The sequence below is a fragment of the Microtus pennsylvanicus genome, chromosome 5, assembly GCF_037038515.1.
Source record: "Microtus pennsylvanicus isolate mMicPen1 chromosome 5, mMicPen1.hap1, whole genome shotgun sequence".
In the NCBI taxonomy this organism is placed as follows: Eukaryota; Metazoa; Chordata; class Mammalia; order Rodentia; family Cricetidae; genus Microtus; species Microtus pennsylvanicus.
Window position 1 is genome coordinate 133,872,429 of NC_134583.1, and position 20,427 is coordinate 133,892,855.

The window sequence follows — 20,427 nt, forward strand, 5'->3', positions numbered from 1 at the left end:
GAAGGGTTTTTCTTTGTAAATAATAGATCAAGAACGCTGGATGTGTATCTAATGGAGCTGTGTGCGGCCTCGGTTTCAAGGACAGTGCGCGGTTTTAGAAACTGCAACTACCGGCCATCCAGTCTGCAACCTGTGGTCAGTTTTAAGCCCGTGTGTGTGTGTTTGTGTGTTTCTCTGTGTGTATTTGAATGGTTTGTTCAGATATCACATTTTATTTAGTAAACCTAAAAAGCAACACACCTCAAATAGTAGTAAAGGTATATTTATCTAGTCCCTTGCTATCAACTGCCTTCTGAAATTGTGGAATGGATTTATAGTAGCCAGGTCTGCCTCACTGAAATGTTTAGCGGAGTCTGTTTGGCTGTGGCATGCTTCACCAAGAAAGGCTGGCTGGAGGGAGCCGAAGTGAATGCACAAATCACTTTGGCAAAGGAGCAGAAAAATTGGGTTGGTTATATTCTCCAATATTCTGTATCTTGACAATGATCATTTTTACTGTGTCATTTTCTCCTCTGTTTTTGGAGTTCACAGATCTGTTCTTGTGTTTGCTACTGAGAAAATTCCCTGTTTAATACTCTGTCAGTGGCTACTGCACATAACTGCCAAAGGCATCACAAAGCTTTGTGTCCCCTGGATATGAAGACACCCTTTCCCACCATCAAAATATGATGCATAATTAATATTTACCACATATGTGAGTACACATGCATTTTGATATCTTAAATGTTTAGCCTCTCCAGAGTGAAATAGAAAAGTAAATGTAAAATATGGTTGTCGAGTGAGAACCCATGTAAGGAAAACGGAAGCAACACCAGATGGCCTTCAATTGTTCCTCAGGAGCCTGTTAGTTTCTCTAAATTGAGCCGACTATTTTTACGTACGTCTTTTCTAAGTGAACTCCAATTCATTTGAGTGCCCACTGCAATTATTAAGGGGTAAAAAGTAATTTCCTAAAATAAGTTTCCAAATAAGCAAAGGTCTAAATAAACAGATTTTTAAACCAAACCTTTTTCTTACAAACAATACTATGTGTAGGTTACTGTTGCTCCTGACCGTTTAGAAGAAAAGCATGCATCTTCTCACACCTAAGTGTAAAATTTGTTCAGCTTACCCTTCCCATTCTCTAAATCATTGATTATTGGATTTTAAAGGAAAGTGTGCGGAATGGGTGTGGTTTGATTTTTAACTCTGAAATTCTGGATGTACCAGGGCTTCATGCAGTCCTACCAGAAGCGTAGACAGCCCTCTGACACAGTGTCTAAAGTGTCCTGTCAGAACATTACTTAATGAAATGGCTTTTAGATTTTAGTTTGTACAGAAGGGGAGATTGGCCACACTGTAGATCTCCTATGTAACTGCTCTGCAGGGAGAAAGGCTTGTTTTGAGGGGAAGCCAATAACTTCGGGGACATCAGTTCCTTCTTTTCCAATCTTTCATCCCTAAGTGTCACAAATTATTTATTTTATTAATTCGGTTCTTGCACTGTGGTGGTGGTTCTGAGGGGAACATGCGATCAGGAGGATGTACTTCTGTCAGATGCTGCAGCCTAAAATACGCTAGTACATCCTTGAAGGGGTTTGTCATCTCTCTCCCTCTCCCTTTCCTTCCTCCCTCTTTCTCCTCCCAACAAATATAGCTAATGTAACAAATTATAGAAATGGATACAATGTATTTTCTCCTTTCTCTCATAGTATGTTTTGGTCAGTTGAGAAAGGACAAGGGTATTAGAATATGATTATCCCGATTTCAGGAAAAAAATGATATAATTTTTTATCTTACCAGTTCTCGGCATTCTTTGTGGTATGCGCTTAGTCAACGCTGGGAAAACCTCGTCGTGACAGCTAATAGATATCTCTGCCTCCATTGTTCAGACATTTCTGTCTTTTGTGACACTGGAGAATAAACAAGGAAGGGGATAGAAACAACTAAAAAATGTCAAAAGATCAAAAAATCAATGGGCAACAGGAATGTGATCTGTGTACCAGGGCGTAGCTGCTCTTTCTCTTCTGCCACGAGTCCGTCTGAGGCGGTGTCCGGGGCAGCCACCAAAGTCCAGCCGGCTCCCTCCCTGGGAGATGCCACACGGCACACAAAGTGGGCACATTAGACGGCTCGCACACCACCCGCCCCCACCTCTCCGGAAATAATAAAATAACTGTAGGATTGTCTCCTAAGTCTATATCTACAAAGCTAGGGATTTAGTTTGTTTATTTGGTTGGTTGGTTTTTTTGTTTTGTTTTGTTTTTTGATGCTGGACTGTTTTTACTCTCAACCACTCCCTGGTTGTCTTTAGTTCTGCCCAGCGGACTTGTTAAGAGATTGACTAATAGTGTTTTAGTTTTCTGGTCAGGGGTGAACCCGTGGCCATTTGTTTGTTTGATCTGAGAAGGAAGAGGTCACTAGGAATGAAATTGGTGATCATTTGGTAGATTGCGTGTACGGGATGAAGAATGTTTTGTCTCTACCTTGGCCAGTTTGAACTTGTCACAAGTTGAGCGAGTCGGTGGGGACAGTTGAGATATTATTTAAATATCTGTTTCAAATAATTCAGTTATTGTTAGCCTTGTTAGTTTTGTATGGAAGATGCAGTGCCAGTTAATTCCCCCAAAGCTCTCTTGGATTTGTGGCTGTAGACAGAAGTTACCATTTTAATTCAGAAAACTTTTCAACTAGTTGGCTATCTGGGGTGGTGTGTGTGTGTGTGTTCACCGACACATTTTCCTTAATCATAATGAGAGACCGAGACAAGGGATCATCCGTTCCAGGGAGATTGTTCTCTGCCAGGGAAGTTTGGTGCTAAGCCTTGTAGTTGCTGTTTGATAGGAAGGGTGGTCCGGGCTACATATTTTATAAACTTTCTATTAGAGTTGTGGCATGTTATCATAAAACTCAATTGTGATACTTTGTATTGCGCTCTGGGATGGAGAGATAGACATAGGATTAAAAAAACAATTTCTAGGCATTTCTAGATGATAAATTTAATTTTCTTTGCTATTTGGAGGTCTTCTTTGAAAATGCAATTGTAATGAACGCATTCAGGACTGGAGAATAGATTTCCCGTTGGCTTCAAATAGTCCACGTTATCAGACTCTGTCATTCGTTCCTTCCTATTTTCGGGCTGCTAATTGATGTTTTTGATGTCAGCAAGAAAATTGAAGAAAATGTCATGTGTGAACCAGTGCGGAAGTTAATAAGATTGACTTCGTTGACAGAATGTACAATGAGAGCAGAGACCGCATAATGGGACCACTGCGAATTCGTGTGCTCTCTTTGGAGTCAAAATTGACACCTCACGCTAGGCCAGTGGTCGATAGGAGAGATGGAACATTTGGGAAAGTTCCTAATCTCATTTTTCCCCCCTTACCTTTTGGTCTCTGATGGTTTTGTAGTTTCTCCAGCAGCTGCTTTTCCAGGGGGCTGTTGCTGCCGACCACGCCAGGCCCTCAGTTCAGGCTCCTGGTGCCCCCAACAATGCTTATTTCTTATGCTGTTTTGAGTTTGAAAGCAAAGGAGTCTTAGAAAGGTTAGATTAAGATGTGTCTTAGGGAAGGATATACTAATATCGGTCAGGGTCATTGTAGATGCTCGGGTTATGTGCAAGAAAAGCCCAAACGCAAATCCTCCCCTGAATAAAAAGATCTGTTGGTAGTAAGATCAGTCCTTGAACATAACAGAAGGCAGAAAAAGAATAAAGTTCTGAGCCACATGTCTCTGCCCTGGGGTGGGGAGCATTTTGGCCATGATGCCCTTAAGGTTTTAATTTTATTATTATTTATCAAGGTTTCAATATAATAGTTTCATTTTCTAGGAGAGTGGCAAAGTTTATTGGAGCTGTATGTATAATTATGGATTGGATTAGTTGAGTTTGGTTCAGTGCATCTGATTATCTTCTGGCCTTCAGGGAAATGCGCTAAAACCCTAATATGTCCAGTACCCCCAAGCGGTCTCTTTTTGAAGGCGCCGCACAAAATGTGGTCTCGACCAGCGCTCGGCCTCCAAGGATCTTCAGTGAGAGACATTATTCTTGGAATATCCAATTAATTCCACGGGCAGTGATCAGTTAGCGCTCCTTCCTCCTTTCTCGCCATTTGAAATGCTAACACAATGAATATTTTCTCATTGGTCTGTGTCCCTCGGCTAAGCTGTTGCCGCGGGCTGAGAATTTCATCGACTGATGAGACCAGAGGCTCCGCCAATAAAAGGTTACAGTACGTGATTTGCATGCCAAGTGGGGTTTGGTTTCATGAACTTAAAAGTTCTTTAACTTTTATTTGACTTTTTTCTTTTGTTCAAAGTAGATTGAGGGGGTAGTATATTTGTGATTATTGAAAATATGAAAATTACCCGGGACCGTAGGCCACAACGATATTATGGACCATAGTATGGGCGAGAAGATGGCCTTTGTGTTATTTATTAGCTTTCATGGAAAACAAGCAGAGCAACCTCAAGATCAAGTCAACAGAAAGAAGTTTTGTGAATGTCACAAGCTGGCACGAGTCCCGCTAGACCCCTTTAGCAGTTTGACATTTTGGGGTGGTCCTGGGAAGACTACCTTGTAGCACATACAATGGCATTTGAGATGACTAGGGAGCCATTGAGCAGGACGTCTGGAGGAGTGAGAGATGTCCTTTGCTTTGGAGTGGTTGGTAAGCAGTTGGGTACCAGGGCTACTATTCCTGGAGGCCCCTCAGAGACAGAACATCCTGTTTCCAAGGGTATGAGGAGGTGGTTATAGACAGCGGGTTATATCCAGCCCTTGAAGATGCCCAACAAACTCAGCACATGGCCACTGGAGGATGCCCATGGTGCCACAGATGAGACCATAACCCACAGGGCCCTAGCTTAAGGAATGTGGGAAGTATGCAGCCAACAGCAGCATTCATTGACTGTGTCTTCCAGGGTATCTTTTTCATCTTCTAACTCTTACAAATAAGTATTTTTTATGAAGTCGGGAGGCTCCTCGTTGATTTAAAACCATCCTAGATGTCTTCTGGCCTCCACAGTAGTGTTTGACAATGGGGTGAGGCAACAGTGGTGGTGGAAAAATAAAGGATGCTCTGTCTCTCTGCAGAATGTGGGGGTGGAGGTGGGGTGGGAGGGCAGAAGTAACGGAAAGCGTTAGCCTTGGGACCATTGTCATCTCCAGTCCTGGTAGTATTACCCGAGACTTGACAGATTTCCTCTGAATGAAAAATCATGACTCCTTTGCCTGAATCGTTAGCAAAAGGGAACTGGCAGGGATCAGGACAGAAGGCCTGTCCCCTCTTCCTCCCCTCCTGCCCTCTTCCTTCCTTCCTCCCTTCCTTCTTCCTTCCTTTCCTGGCTGTCTGTGAGGAGCAAAGCAGGTGGCTCCCTGTGGCTGACTTTTCATGACAACATGCCATTAGAAATTGCCGTGCCGTTGATCAATCCTCTCGTCATGACAGGTTTGCCGCAAGGCCTGGCTCTTTGAGCGCCAGCACTGTGGCTTTTCCCTCCTTTTTTCCTGCACTAATTGGTGAAAGTTTTTTTACTGTGCTAGTGGCAGAGGAAATTCTTTTGAACGTTGTCACAATCAAGTGTTGACTTCTTTAGAATTGCAAGTAGATTAAGTGGCTATCAACATGGGGGGGCACCCAATGCAGTCACTCTCCACCACCCCCATTTCGTGATTTGAGTTGTATTGTAAAATCAGCTAATTGGATTTACACCCCCAACATGCGTGTGCACGCGTGCACGCACGACTGAAGGCAAGTATTAAGATTATGGCCCTTTAAACTCCCATTATCTTTTACCGTGGGGTAGGCACAGTCCTGCTGTTTGGAATGGGGAGCACATGTTGCCATATTGATTGAAGAAAATACATCCATTACTTTCTTCCTATAATTAGTAGATTCAGAACAACCAGAACCCAAATGCTATCGAGCATGCTATTAATCAAAGGGCCACACAGGACTCCTGACTGTAGAGTATGTTTTACTAGAAACTACCCATGTTCTTCCGTCCAAAATCAGCACACAAAGACGACTCTCTTGGCAAAGGGTTTGTTCTCTGGTACTGAGTCTTTGCTCAGATATCAGGAAGCTTACTCTTTCTGTTCTCGCTACATTCCAGGATATTTTCAGCCGGTAATATTATAACCCATTTTATGCTTTATAAACCACACTGAAACAGGGTTCATATTAATGCATCTTGGAGTGCAGGCCCTATTTTTATTTTCTGTGATTCAAAATATTGGCTAGAAAGTTGCAAAAATAAGCTGTGCTTAAGTACATATTCCTTGGCAACAACAAAAAATTAGCTTTTCGATTCAAAGCCGTTGAGATGGCTCACATGAGGAGGTATTGGAGGTGCCGTTTCAGAGTCTGTGTGCTACAATCCTAGCCTTGCCTTGCTGTCACATCAGGTAATTCCTAATTGGAAAACAGTAGTGAAGCGTGCAAAATCCCGAAACTTTGTGGATTTGTGACCTCCTTCCCCCCAAAAAAGTCCTGCATAAAAATAAAAGATTTTTTTTTTTGTTTGGTATTGACCATCATAGGTAGCTAGTAACCACCTTCAGAAGGCTGCTTCTGCTCTGAGGCAGCGACTGACAAGGCAATGGGGCTACAGGAAAAGGCGTCGCCAGGATTGTTAGGGACATTTTTATTAAATTAGGCTACTGTGCAAACAGGAAAGGTGAGGGGACAGAGTGAAGTGTTGTTCAGAATTACCCAGACCGGGGACTCCCCGAGTGACCATAATCACCCAGTTGTTATGTTATAGGAGAGAGGAGAGCAGAGAGCCCGACTGCAGAACGCAGCAGTTCATATAATTAATTTTGCCATTGTAAAAATCATTTGTAAAATTTGCATTATTAACATTATCAAGTCACTGGTTGGTGAGACATCAGACATGATGAGAGTGAAGGGCAGCTTAGGGAGAATTGGGCTTTAAACCCTCAGTAGATCGGAGTTAGGATCAAAGGCGCTTGCTTTATGTGGCTGTGCTGCACTTTGAAGTCACGGCTGCACCTACAGCACTCATTTCATCAAGTTCACTGGTGTCTTAATAGCAGATCAATAAGTTTCAAAGTCGGAGAGTTAATTTGATACTAGTGCTGATGCGGTCGTGCTGGGGAAGCCGGGAGAGGCAGAGAAGGCTGCCTATTAGCAACTCGGTGCCGAGCACACAAAGATGCAGATTAAGGACGTGTGCATGCCCACGAAAAGGCAGGCTCGGGTCACAAATGGGGAAGCTGAGGATTGATAAAGCAAGGGGCTCTTAATTTAGACATCTCGGGCTGTTTGGAAAGCTAGTCTGTGCTGGTAAAAATCTGCAGTGAGATACGCACATGCGTTTGCTTGCACAGGACTGCATTTGGTAGATCGTGAGCAATGCACGCACAGGCCTTTCTGAGTAGGGCTTTCGGGGCCCCACATTTTATTGCATAAAGCCCAATTCATAGATTTTATGGGACAGTGCGGGGAAGAAAAGGGAACTATCTATTTGTGGTTTTGGAAAGGCACTTTGAAGGAATACTTACATCACAAGAATGATTTGATATTTATCTGTTTTTGTAATAGCATTGGAAATATCTCTTGTATTATGATAGATTCTTGTTCATGATTTGATACAGGGCCAAATTTACCCCCTCCCAAGAAGAATCGCTCAAAATAAGTCTGAACCTAGAGTCCTGTTCCTCCGTTATAGCCTGACTGCATGTGCGTTCGAAACGTGGGGCTCATTACGGACCGGACCGTGTCACACACCCACACACACACATTTTGTCTCAGTTCCCCCCACTAGGAAGGTGGTACATTTTGATGATCCATTCTAAAGACTTGTCAGACATAAAGAAACTGGTAGATAAAGCTCTGGTAAATTGAAAGCGAGAAGACGAGAAGTTGGGGCAAAGTGGCATGTTTGTATGTGTGCTGGGTAGTTCTCTTTGTTTTTGATGGGATAAGCATAAACAATTGTGAAGTATGTGGTGGAGGTGACATTAGTGGCCACTGCAGGAGTAGGGGCTGTAAGGGTGGGTTTTTTTTTTTTGGAAGGCTGTAAAGACAGAGTTCAAAGATGGGAATCATAAGAAAGTAAAACCTTTCTTTTTAAAAAAATTGTGCAATAAGAACTTTGCCATCTGACGTTCAGCACAGGCCTCCCAGCATCGAAGGTCAGATTCACACCCTTTTCGAACAAAACTCTAATTTAGAATGTTCATCTAAGGGTTGATAATGGCATTAGAGGGCCGGTGGGGTGGTCAGTGGGTGTCGAAGATTAGCTCTGTGGCCAGGGTGGCTTTACCTAGACCCCCGTGATTCAGTGGGTAGATTAGCTATCACATCTGTCATTTTATCCCTTTTACCACATTTAAAAAAGAAAAGGGGGGTGGAAATACCGTCTCGAAGACAATTTATGTGGAGCAAAGCCGTGAGGCACACTCTGCCTGAAACGCTAAGAAATTGCTCTATGTGTATCCGTCTATATGTATGATTTCTTTATGCACCCCGCCAGTCCGTGTGGCAGAGAGACATAGATGTTGAAATGATTTGGGTGAATTCAAATAAGTTGGTTATACCAGGTAAGCTACAAGTTTTTCCCTTAATTCCTCTTTGCCAGTGTTTTGCCTGTTCGTAGAGAAAGTGCTGTGTGGTAGTGATCTCCTGAGGCAGTTGCTGTTGGGCTAGCTGACTGTGCGGTTCATTAAGTTGCTGTTGGTTATTTCTGACCAAACTTTCATTTCCACTGTGTATGTGTACCCCAAATTAGGCGGGCTCGGCTCCTAGGAACAGGGAGAGAGCCATTTCTAATGGTGTTTCGGGATGCGCGGTGGGTACCAGGGGCTTTCTCCGACTGGGGCTATTTCCTGGGTGCTGGCGGTAGGATGATGCCACTGTGAAAGGGAACTTCAGAGTTTTGGTAAATGTAATGGTTCATCCTGAATAAAGTGAGAGAGACAGGGCTCGGAATCTGGGGAATACGGGGCGAAGGAGCCTCGCTGATGAAGGCGTCTCTTGTCAGATTTGTGTAGAATTATTTACTGTGCTGTCTTTCCTGAGCCGCCACAGTAAAAGTGAAGACATGGAAAATTATCCCAGATGGGACGAACTGCCCATTCTCTGTTCTTTTTTTTAAAAAGGAAAAGATTTCGGGGAGAAAAACTCGTCTTTTTCTTTAGAACAGTATGAATGAACTCTGGACAGCTGTCGAGAAAGATACGCAGTCTGCATTTTTTTTCTTTAAAATTTAGCTTCCACCATAACTAAATAGCTTGAATAGTACATCTTTTCTCTTTTTTCCCCTTCATACATAATGATCTCTACTTCATTAAAAGCGTATTAATCTGGTTCCCAGTCCCCTGGGAGACACCTTAAGATGATGATATTGTGGGTTTTTTCCCCCCGAATTGTTTAAAAAAAAATTCTAGCAGATTTGGTCCCTGTCAGTCAGAAATAATTGTGTTCTTAATCTTGTCCCTGATGGGTGACTTGGAGTTCAGCAACGGACCGGCTCCAATGACAAATACAGTATTAATATTCATTAACTGCTTTGACAATGCTAATTTTGATGCAGTAGTAAAGGGCCTTCCAAAGTTAGCGGCCAAAGCATCAGAGCTGCGCAAGGTGGCAAGATAATTTGTGCTGGTTTGCTGAGCTGAAGGCTTTTAAAGTCCATAGCGAAAAGCTAGGTACCACAAACAAAAAAGAGAAAGGGGGAAAAGTTCTGAAGCATTGGAAGGCAGGGCTGCGGAAATAATACGATCACAGTCCGCTAAAAAATTTGACACCTCTGATGCAGTTTCTTTGAGTGAAATTTCTACAAAGTTGCAACAAAAAAAGCATAGCATGGTAAGTCAGCACATTCTTGATTTTGTTTAATCTTTTTGATCTTTTCAATTATCGCTATTTGAAGATCAATAGTCATTTTTTCCTACGATGCTTAGAAGACGCACAGCCGTGGTTTAATATGTGTTAGGACCATTTGCTTTAAAGAAACACGTCCACAAGTTTTGGTAGTGTTTTTTTTTTCTTCCTTTCTTTCTTTTTTTAAAGTTAGTCATGAAAACTGTTCTACAGCGTTTCCTTGTGACTTCTCGTACATAGGAGTGTTTTTTAATAATGTAATTTGGTTTTTGTACTCCCTCTCCCACAAAAAGTAGAATTCAGCATGATAATTAAGATCTGAATGTTGTCAAGAATTTTATAGGATTCTTTCAGGTGGGGGGGGACCTTGGGAGTGAAGTGGTACTCCAACTTTATCTAAATTCAGCTGGCTTCCTCCTCTTCCTTTTCCGAATGGCATCAGATAACCATTAAAGCTTAATTTCACCGCAGATCTGCGGAGCGTCACTTTCACTAACTTAGGTGAACTCGCTCGGATTATTGAAACTGCTTTTATGCTTGCTAAGTCGGCAAACAAAATATCAGGCTTTGTTCTTTTGATTGAATGCTGGGTTGGGGGGGAAAAAGAGAAGAGGGAAAAAGCCCTGCCTTTTTATATATATATATAACGCCCCCTCCCTCTTTTGGGGGTGGATTGTTGTGGAACCGGGGGAGATCCCGGTTATTGTGCGCTTCTCCGTGAATGGAACTGAGCCTGAGCATCCTGAGCGGCAAGGCTGCTGCGGGCTGCTCCTGGGAGCTGCCGGTGCTGCGCGGGCTGCAGGGCGGGTGCTGCGCGGGCTGCAGGGCGGGTGCTGCCCTCCAGCGGGCCTGGGCCATCCGTGCGGCAGCATGCCCGCGAGTCGGTGGTGGCAAGGACAGCGCGGCGACCCCTAGATGGTAAGCCATGTGCCCCGAGTGCCCAGCCTTGCATGCTCCGTGCCCTGCCCAGGCCATGCCTGCTTTCACTGCGCAGTAACTTTAAGATTGGTGTACTTTGACTGCTAAGGTCCAGGTGGACGGAGTTGTTTTGTTTTAGTCTCGTTTAAAATAATAACAACAAAGATTAAAAGGAGAAAAAAGGGAGGAAGGAAGGGAGGGAGGAAGGAAGGAAAGGAGGAAGGGTGTCTTCATTCCACCTATTATTGTTCCATCTGGAAGTGTCTGCACTTAGAAGGTATCCATCCCTACACTCACGAAGTTTAGCAACAGCCTCCACCCTCCTGAGCCCCCCTCCTTCCCAGCCGTAAGTATCCTCATCGAGTGCATGCTCTTTCACCTTGTCCTGTGTGGATATGTAGGTTTGGGAGTCATGGAGAGACACATCTTTCCTGTAGGTAAATGTTTCCTATCTAGACATGTCTGCCTAATCCTCCAAAGTTGCTGTTCTGTCCTTGTAACTTCCCTGTCTGGCATCTCAGATTTCTTTATTTAAATCAGCAAAGCAAACTTTGCCTGGAGATGGGGATCACGGGACTTGGATGGACAATCTCTGGCCCCTGCTTCTTTCTCCTCCACAGGATTTTACGTAAATGCCCTGCTAAAAATGACTGTTCTCTGCTTTTGGTTTGAGAAAGTTTTAGCTCTTTTTCTTTTTTAAGTGGAATGTTCTAAGCATGGGTGTGTATGTGCCAAGCTGAGGTGCTTTGAGGATTAGTTCTGGACAGTGCCCCAGGACAGCAAATCACCCTGAAGGAGTTTTCTTGGGAGAAGCTCTCAGTTTGCAGAGAATTGAGGGACCTCTTCTCTTTTAAAGGGGGAAGAAACTGGAGTCGGTTTGGCTCTTTCCCAATTTCCTTTTCCCTTGACCTTTGAGAAACCCGGGAAGTAAATTCCTAGCCCGTCACCATGCTGTTGGCAGCACTTTTGAGGTGATCCTTGCTGGGTGATCCGAGCCTGTCCATCAGCAGATAGAGAACTCGCAGTTTACTTAAGAAATTGCGGGGGCCACAAAAGCAGCTGCCGGGAGTGTGGTGGTCTTGGTGAATAGAGGGAGGGAAGGCAATTAGGGGACTTGCGGTTGGGGCTTTTTACTTGTCAGACTGGAACCTCATTGCTTTTGTTACTGCCTTGTGAAGGGAAATGTCAGGGTTTTGTTTTGGTATTAAGGGCCTTAAAGATTGCTGCTCCACACTTTCGCAAGAAGGCTAGATAAGTCCAGAAAGAGCCCACAGAGTGGTATTTTTTTTTTTAAACAAGAGAATAGAAAATGAAGAGGTCCTGCTTTTTTGCTAGCCGCAAGCCCTTCCAGTCCTTGTTTCGGTTGATTCCTTTTGGGGGTGGGGTAAGGGGGATTAACTTGCCCCATGTATTAACAGATCGCTTAAAGACCGACAGTTCTGTGGCCCTGGAGATAAACAGCGGGCCAGTTGGGCACTCCCTGCAATCTAGGGAAACCAGCTCCTTCTTCAAGTCAGGTGTCCTGAGTCCAGGAAACCAAATCCTGGCCACTAGTCTTGCTTTTAGCCAGACAAACCTAGCTTGCAGACTAGAGCTGTGTGTTTGCTTTCAAAGAGCATGAGCTAATTCTGGAGTTCAGTCCATTAGATATTCTGTTGTGTGACTCAACACCACCCTGGGCAACACACCTCTGCATCCCCCTCTTCTGCCTATGCAAAGGGGGATCATTTTAGGCCTGTTCTATCTCAGGGTCTCAACTCAAATTAGGTTAAACTCACACCAATGTACCCGACCCTGGATCTTTTGAAGGCCCCAGGAAAAGTAAGTTAGGGGCAGCCCTTTTCCTTTACTTCTGTTCCCTCTCTGTCTCTTCCCTCTTCCTGGGAGAAAGCTCCGGTATCTATCAGCTAACGCAGTCTGCTTTCCTGTGCTTTCAAGAAGGTCACCTGAAAATCAGGCAGCCTCATGCTCGGGAAGGAAGAGAGGGTATGCACGAGTGGCAGGCAGGGCCTTCCAAGGTGTCACTTCCATGTCACCGTGACAAGAAAATATTCTTTCTTCCTCCTCCCTCTCTCCCACTGTAGCCCTGTCCCTAAGAAATTTGTTTTGAGGGATTTGACAATCTTGCAGGTAAAGTGCCTGCCTGCTGCCCCGGTTGATCATTTTCCCTCATGGCTGACCGTAATTTCTTTGCTACTCTTAGCTTTGTCCCTGCCACCCAAGGTGAGGGAGGGGGACTTTTCTTAGGTGTCCTGAGCTGGTCCGGGAGAATGGGCCTTCCCCGCCTGCCTTCATAGATCCTGGAGTGGTAAAGATTAGGAAGTTGAAGGAGGTTTACATTAAAAAACAAAATTAAATTGATGCTACAGCCAGCTGAATTAGATAACTAAGTGTTTTTATTTATTTATTTTAAGTATTTTTTTTTGTCAGGGAGGGTGTTCAGGGGGAAGGAACTGCAAAGCCGTCCTATGCAGAAGAAGTGAATGTGTCCAGAAAACACCTCTGGCTTTTCCAGCTCTTTAAGTGAGCTGTGTAAAGGGAGGGGGGCTGGGAGGAAGAGGAAGAGTGAGAGAATCTGGGAGGGAGGAAGAAAAAAGCTGGTCCAGTCCCATCTTGAAGGTACAGAGAAAGTTTTTTTTCTTTTTTGAGTGGAGAGAGGGTAAGGCAGAGCTATTATGTACCCCAGGGATTCAGTGTTAGTGGGAATGGAGGATTTAAGTGGGAAGGGAGGAGCAGTGGCCCCCGGGGTCTCTCTCTTGCAGCAGTTGGGCGCTTGGCACCTCAATTTGAATTGCTGGGTGAGTAGTGGTGTGTGTGTGTCCGTCCCTGTGTGTGTGTGTGTCTGTGTGTGTGTCTGTGTCCACACTTATGGTCTTGATCATGAGACCGGTGCTACCTTTTCCTCTTTAAAAGGCTTAAAACAAAAACCCTCAGACAATGGGAAGCGGAACGAAACAAGCATGAATGAACGGTCGGCACAGGCTGTGCCCTGTCCCTGTGGGATTTTGCAGCATCCTTTTGGGGGAGAGGAGAAAGGGTTAAAAGAAGATGGGGAGGAGAGAGAGTCTGACTTTCATCCCAGTTCTTACAGCTCATAGCAAGTGAACTGTAGTGTCACCCACCCCAGAGGGCCGCTACCACAGGCAGAGGGAGGAAGTGGCCTTGTCCGCGGCAGGGGACCGTACCTTTCCAGGAGCAGGCTGCTGTACACGGAGTGTTTCATTGCATACTCACTGCTAACTTTCTGCTGCTGTCTTGGGTGGCGTTTGCTTTCACTTTCCAGATTTAGATGTTGGCTTTCCCAGGCCCTGGTATTGCTGGTGGCATTTGTATTTTCAAAATTTAATTAAGAAAATTGATTTGGAAGGCTGACGGTGGGACCCAGGACAGCTCCTCTTGACGATGTGGTGCTAAGGGTACACTGTGATCCACTCCAGCTCTGGGTCGTACCTTTTGCCATAGGCAGTGAAAATATTTTCTTAAATCTGCAGGCAATTCTTTCATTATCTTTATAATTGCTACGATTTTTTTTTCTGTTGTTGAATGGCCAAATAAAAGTACTTGAGTGATTGACTAGGTCAGATTGAAAAAAAAAACCTGTTTGTTTGTTTTGTTTTTTGTTTGTTCCCGGAAAGAAATGAAGCATTATGCAGACTATGAGAACAGCTGTTAAAACCCCACTGATTGTCATATTAAAAGCTAACTTGGTAAATGGGTCTGTGACGTGGAACACGAGGCAATAACACGTGTGACCGTCCTTCTGCTGCTTCCTCTTGCAGCCTAGTCATGAACCTAGTCATGAAGACTGACAGGAATTGTGGGGACAGGGTGCTGGCTGATGCTGTGTGAGATCACCAGATTCCCAAAACATCTCTGTCCCTCGTTTGCATTAATGACTTAGAACTTTGTTGTTCTCTGGCTCAGGGAAGGGTTAAGCTTCCATTCTGAGAGTAGGGACTTGCTCTTCAGAGGCGGATTCTCAACTCCGTGATAAACAACCCTTATGCTGTCTTAAGCAGGCTGCTCTACCGGCATTTTCTGGAAGCAGCCGAAATGGCAACCTTGCTTTCTCAGGGAAACCTCCCTTGGTGCTTTGGAGTTGGTGAGGAGCTCCACTGGGCTGTGCTCTGGAATTCTTTCTGTAATGCTGTGGAATGTGGTGGAGTCTTGTTATACTATCCAGTGCGTACTCCTACCCACATTGGAGGACTCAAAAAGTTGAGCATTGCCACTAATCTCGGGCAGCTACCACGTCTGCTTCTGCTTGGCCCATAGTGACTCCAGGTCATTTCCAGGGGTTCGCTTTTTCATTCCACATGTTCTTTAAAAGAAAGGATGCTGAAGTTTGGGACATTAGCAGGGCACAATGGAGCAGCCGGCATCTCCATATATCTTCCTTCTGCATGTGTGTGTGTGACTTCCTGCCTCTGGGAGTCTGGGTTTGTGTTTGCTGGACCACATGAGCAGGCCTTCCTTCTCTAGGCTTGCCCTCTTGCTGTTCTCCAGGGAGCAGATGTACTTCTCTCCGAGGAAAATGACTGCTATTGAGCTCTATGAAGCAAGCATGATTTTTCCAACCCAGATCGAAATTCCTAAGGTAGTCCCTGGTGAGGGAGCTGTATGCGGCAAAAGGCATTTTCAGGCAGCTGTCCCTTCCTTGTAAGTAAACTCAGAAGGTGGTGTCAGATTTTGTTCCTTACTTTCCTTAAACTTCCCAGGATATAATAACCATTATGCACTTAAAACTGACTTCCAGCTGAAATGGGTGATTTCCTTTCTATTGTGTTTAGGGACCCCAGGTTTTGGGATTGTTGTGTTCAGGGGGATGGTGGCCTGGAAGTTGTTATTGTATTTTAAAGTTGTTTCCCATTGGAACATTTGGAGGACTTCACTTGGAATAGGTTAGATTTATTCCTGGCTCTTCTCGAAACAGCTGTATCCTCTTACCCAGTTCCCAAACATTCTCCACACGCCCAGACGGCCAACAAGATTGATTATGCTAACGCTAATCATTTAATACCCAAGTAGTGGAGAAATATTGGGTGGGAGGGTGGAGGTCGCAAATTCCTGGGAAATTACTTAGGGGTAAAGTGGCTACTCCTTCAGCTCTGAGACCTGTGAAGGACTAGAACTGCCCACAGACCCTGTTAAGAACGACGGTGCCGGAGAGAAGCAGGCAGAAGGAAAGCCCTGGAAATCTAGCCTGTACCAGTGGGCCAAAACTTAAGTGTGCAAATGTTTTAAAGGTTAGCTGGGGGAGGCATGGGGATGTTTCCTTCTTTATTGGAAAATAAATGAGAATGAGTGGCTATAAATTATGTTTAATGAACTGAACTGGAAGGGATTGTTGGGAGCCTATCTATGAGAGCACAGCTATGTTGAGTGGACCTGGGCTACAGTTCTGCACAAAGCCAGACACCTGGAGTACAGCTCTGTTTGCTAGGTTTGAAGCCCCCCTTTGCTTGTGTACCCCAACGGCACTGCTCCCCGGCTCCTTTCTAGGCATTACAAAAGGGTCACCAGAAACTGCTGAATTTGACTGTCTAGGCTCTCAGCTATTGAGACTGGCTGTCTGTTTGGAGTGTTAGCAGTTGTTGGGTGATTATGGGAAGGCCCCCCTCCCTTCCAGAAGGGGCCAGGTCTGAGGACGGTTTGGGCCAGCATGGTGTCTGTGCATCTGTGTGAGACTCTGACGGAAGCAGACTTCACCTCTGCCCACTCTCTGCCTTTCCTGCCCCGTCATCTCCTTGTGAGGAGAGTGTTAATGCCTGTGAGCCCATGAGAAACTATGAGTCGGCAGAATTTTATAGACGGCAGGGGGGATATCTGCATGGTTTCTGTCTAAATGGATGAGAGAGAGAGAGAGAGAGAGAGAGAGAGAGAGAGAGAGAGAGAGAGAACAACACACAGAGGCAGAGAGATTGATGATTTACAGAATGAATAAGAAACACCAGCCATCACTTGGGCTCTCAGTTGTAGATGAAACTTGGCCTCCTGGTGGGTAGGTACTTGGCATAGCACCCGGCCAGACACGCAGACTGTGCATGGTCGAGGTTGGTGGCCATTTATTTCTCTTCTTCCTCTCACAGGCAGATCCTTTCTCATCTTGTTTCTCTTTGTAAAACTCAAACTCAGAGAAACCTTCCTTCCCCCTTTCGTTTATTCCCTTCAATAGCAGCATTATAGCCATGCACAGACACCTTGCACACAACGCGATGCACGATTAGCCAGGAGCAGAGCCCCTCAACTGAAAAGAACAGCAGTCACACACAGCTTGTGCTAACACCCTGGCCACAGTGCTGGGTCGTCCTGGCTGAGGGAAATGTGGAAAGGTCTGAAGAAGCCTGTTCGTGAGGAAGACCAAGCATTCCTTGTTACATATGATGTTTGAAGATGCAAGATGCTAGCCAGCCAGTTTGGGACAGCTGGTGCATGTCCCAGTAGCCTTCCTTACAGAAGGACATCTTACAGATGGTATTGCTTGGTGTTTGGGGTGCCAGTTGCTGGGGCAGTAGGGTTCCACTGGCTGACTGTCCTACCACCTTCTAACGCAAGGCCCGAGGAAAACGGCATCAGCAGAACTGCCCGAGAGTTGTCCATGACTATAAACAGTTAACCCCTGCCCTCCTCACCAGCACTCTGTGAGGGCTTAACCGGTCTGCTGGGTTCCACGCAGCCATAGTAGTCAGGAAAACGGGTGGCTACACCAGTGAACCCCGTTTGCACGGAAACCCGGTGCCCTGGGGAAGATGGGGTCGTGGACAGCTCTGGTGTCCACACTGAGGGTAGGGAAGGCTGAAGAATGCTCCTGGTTGTCCCCTTTGTTATTATGTGCTGGGCTCCTTCAAGGCGCTTTCTGGCCCCATTTTTCTTCTGCACAAGAAGGGGTGGTGGGGAGGAGGGAAGAGGAGGCGCCATTTGTTTCCACTGTCTTTGATTAATAGGCGGCAGAGGTGAATGGGGAGCTCCCGCGTCTAGGAGGTGAAAGGGTTGGGGTCAGAGGGTGGTTGTTGGAGGGACAGAAGGTCCCGATTTCTGAGCAGGGTTTGGAGGGTGAATGGTGCTTGGCAATGGTCAAGTTGCTGAACACTAAACCTAAGGGCTCTTGAGGGGTCAAAGGGCACCCACAGGGTCACTCCCCCCACTGTAGCTGGATGAATACTCGCATGGGTGGATAGGCTTTGTGTGTTCTGAGGGCCACTGAAGAGTCTTTTCTGCACTATCCGTGCTCACTTGGAGTGTAATGAAGGAAACAAGGAGAGCCTCACCTGGGGCTTGGGAGTCTGTCCAGAAGAAAGCACAGAGCACCAGTGACAGGAACTTGGATGACGAGTTCTGGTCCCTTCGTGCACACAGTGTTTGCCTCCTTTGCCGAGTTCAGGGTTTTAGATATCTTGTTTATTTTCTTTGGTTTCTTGTAAGCCCGGAGCTAACCACATGCAGCACTTATCACCAAAACTCTGCCAGGCCCGGCTGTATTTGGGGAGCTGAGACAGCCTGTTCAAAGCCCTGGTTGCTCCCGCCTTTACTCACCAGTCCCATGCTGGAAAAGCCCCTGAAGGAAGCCAGGGCAAGGGCTTGCCTGGTGGAGTCAGGGGTCCGGGAGGGGCAGGGGACCCAGAGACAGCCTGATTTTGCATTGGGTGACTGATTTCCTCTCGGTCCCTAAGCATCTGTGTTTAGAGGAGATTGACACAGGCTGATCTCACAGGCTGCCTTTTGCTTGCTCCATCGACACGGCAGTTACCGCCCCCAGCCACTCTGGTCTACAGGCATGAGAATGGTGGAGGAATTGGGGTGCCACAGGTTTGGAAACACCACTCTACCAAGGTGTGCGAGAAATACGTGTTCACTGACGTGGGGAACAAATAACAGAGGCCAGCTGTTCATTATGCGTGCCGTGTGGCCGCACTGAGTCAATGTGACCGGTGGGCAGGGGTGCACATCTGGACGCTAAGAAGCAAGGGTGGCTGCTTTTGAATGGTGACAGGGCTTTGGTGTAGCCATTGGTTGCTCCCTTTCTTGCTCTGGGACCAGCAAGACAAGGTGCTTAAAATGGCCGCATGGGTGAGTTCCTGGTAGCGAGCAGAATGTGTGGGGAGCTGTGGTATCCTAGCTTTAAAATGGTATGGAGAATCGGAGTATCTTACGGATATTTGGTTTTTCTGGTGGCACAGCCATGCGTAGCTTTGTGATGTTCTGAAGGTGTTACTGGTAGTAGGCTCTTCACTGAGTCATCCCTGACCGTCATGACCATGACCTTGAACATGAGCTAGCTGTCACAGATCTTTTGACCCAGGTCCTTTTACAGATCCACCACAGTGAAGCCGGTGAACGGGTTTTTACATTACAGGTAGCTGTCTTAAAATTCGGACATTTGTCTATGAGGAAAGGGATGTAGAAACGTTGCCTTCCCTCTCAGCCCCCATGATGCGTTTTTGGGACCTTGACTGCGACCCCCCCCCCCCCAGTGAAGTTACTTTCCTCCCAGTGTCTAGAGTGAGCCCAATGTTGAAGATTTAAAGAAACGAGAGCTGTTCAGGGAGGCAGAGGGAATGGATTTGAATATCTTCCTTCACTCTGCCAGTCCGCTTTAAATGTTCTCATCCCGACTCTAGAGGACCTGTTTATCTCCATGTGTTTGTATGTTTTGTTATTTTTTTTATTGTGAGATCCTCCATGGCAGTCTTATCACTGGTACAGGAAAGTGATTCCCCCCCCACACCCTCCGTGTGCTATTCAAATATATTTGTTAAATACCACATATTTTAAGAAGGATGTGTGACTTGGGTAGAGAGGGCCCAGATCATCCACGCTCAATGTCTAGGTGGTGATTTCTTTCCCGTGTAACCAAGGGCGTGTTCTGAGGCTGCACTTGCCCCTCCGTGAGTTGAATTGGGAGATACTAGCCGAGTGGTTAACCAAACCATGTATATTATCTAGATTGCATTCGCCAAGTTCCTTTGTGTTTATTGTGTATATGCCTTTGTGTAGGGCACCGTGCACACACAATCATATTCAATCTTCATAACCCTGCAGGACAGGCACACAGGCACGGTACGTCCCTGGAGGCAGAAATGAAGGATCCTGAGGGGGTGGAAGGAGAAGAGGGTAGGGAGGGGAGACACTACTCGGCCAGGCTGGTGAAGCAGAATCTCCATCTCAGCCCTCCTGAAATTCACGGCTCTCATTCTCGGTGTCTGAGAAGCCAGCCTAAAATCCATCTTAAAGAGACTGCTGTGACTGAGGTGGTGCCTGCAAGAGCTTTGGACCGTGTGTGCGAACCATCCGGCACTCATCTCTGATTCTGAGTGGTTAGCATTGACGGAGCCCAGCCCTTCCAGAAACCAGGTCCTCTGGTTGATTGGCTCTGTCGTGTTCTACCACATATGCTTCAGTTTGGTGGCTTTCATGTGGCCTTTGAGATGGTACCTACTTCCTAGAACGGGCTGGACATTGCCAGGATTCACTGCCTTGTCTCTCAGGATAAGTGTTGTGTGGGCTAAGAGAGGTGGGCGCTCCACTCCAGTGATGGAAAGAAGGTAATGTGGAGAGAAAGGACTTTGGTCCAAGGCTAGAGAGACACAGGTGTCTACAGGAAGCAAGCCCTTTGTTGTAAGGGATCCAGGTACTGGCAGGCTGTGTGAAGGCAGACCCTGCTTTCTGCATATTTGATCACGGT

The 20,427-nt window shown here is 45.9% G+C and overlaps 1 protein-coding gene across 50 annotated transcripts in view; it reads left to right on the forward strand.

Moving 5' to 3' along the window:
* Positions 1-20,427, forward strand: part of Tcf7l2 (transcription factor 7 like 2) — a 186,084-nt gene that overhangs the window by 138,899 nt on the left and 26,758 nt on the right. Inside the window, exon 1 of one of the 50 annotated variants that reach the window (XM_075974482.1) lies at positions 9,539-9,812. The exons of 45 other annotated variants lie outside the window; for them this stretch is intronic. In XM_075974482.1, the coding sequence (XP_075830597.1) occupies positions 9,810-9,812 (3 nt within the window). In that variant the 5' untranslated portion in view covers positions 9,539-9,809. Of the gene's footprint in view, positions 1-9,538; positions 9,813-10,481; positions 10,746-13,307; positions 13,544-20,427 lie in introns of those variants that run through there. 4 more of the 50 variants (XM_075974484.1, XM_075974481.1, XM_075974464.1 and 1 more) reach the window with 4 other exon arrangements.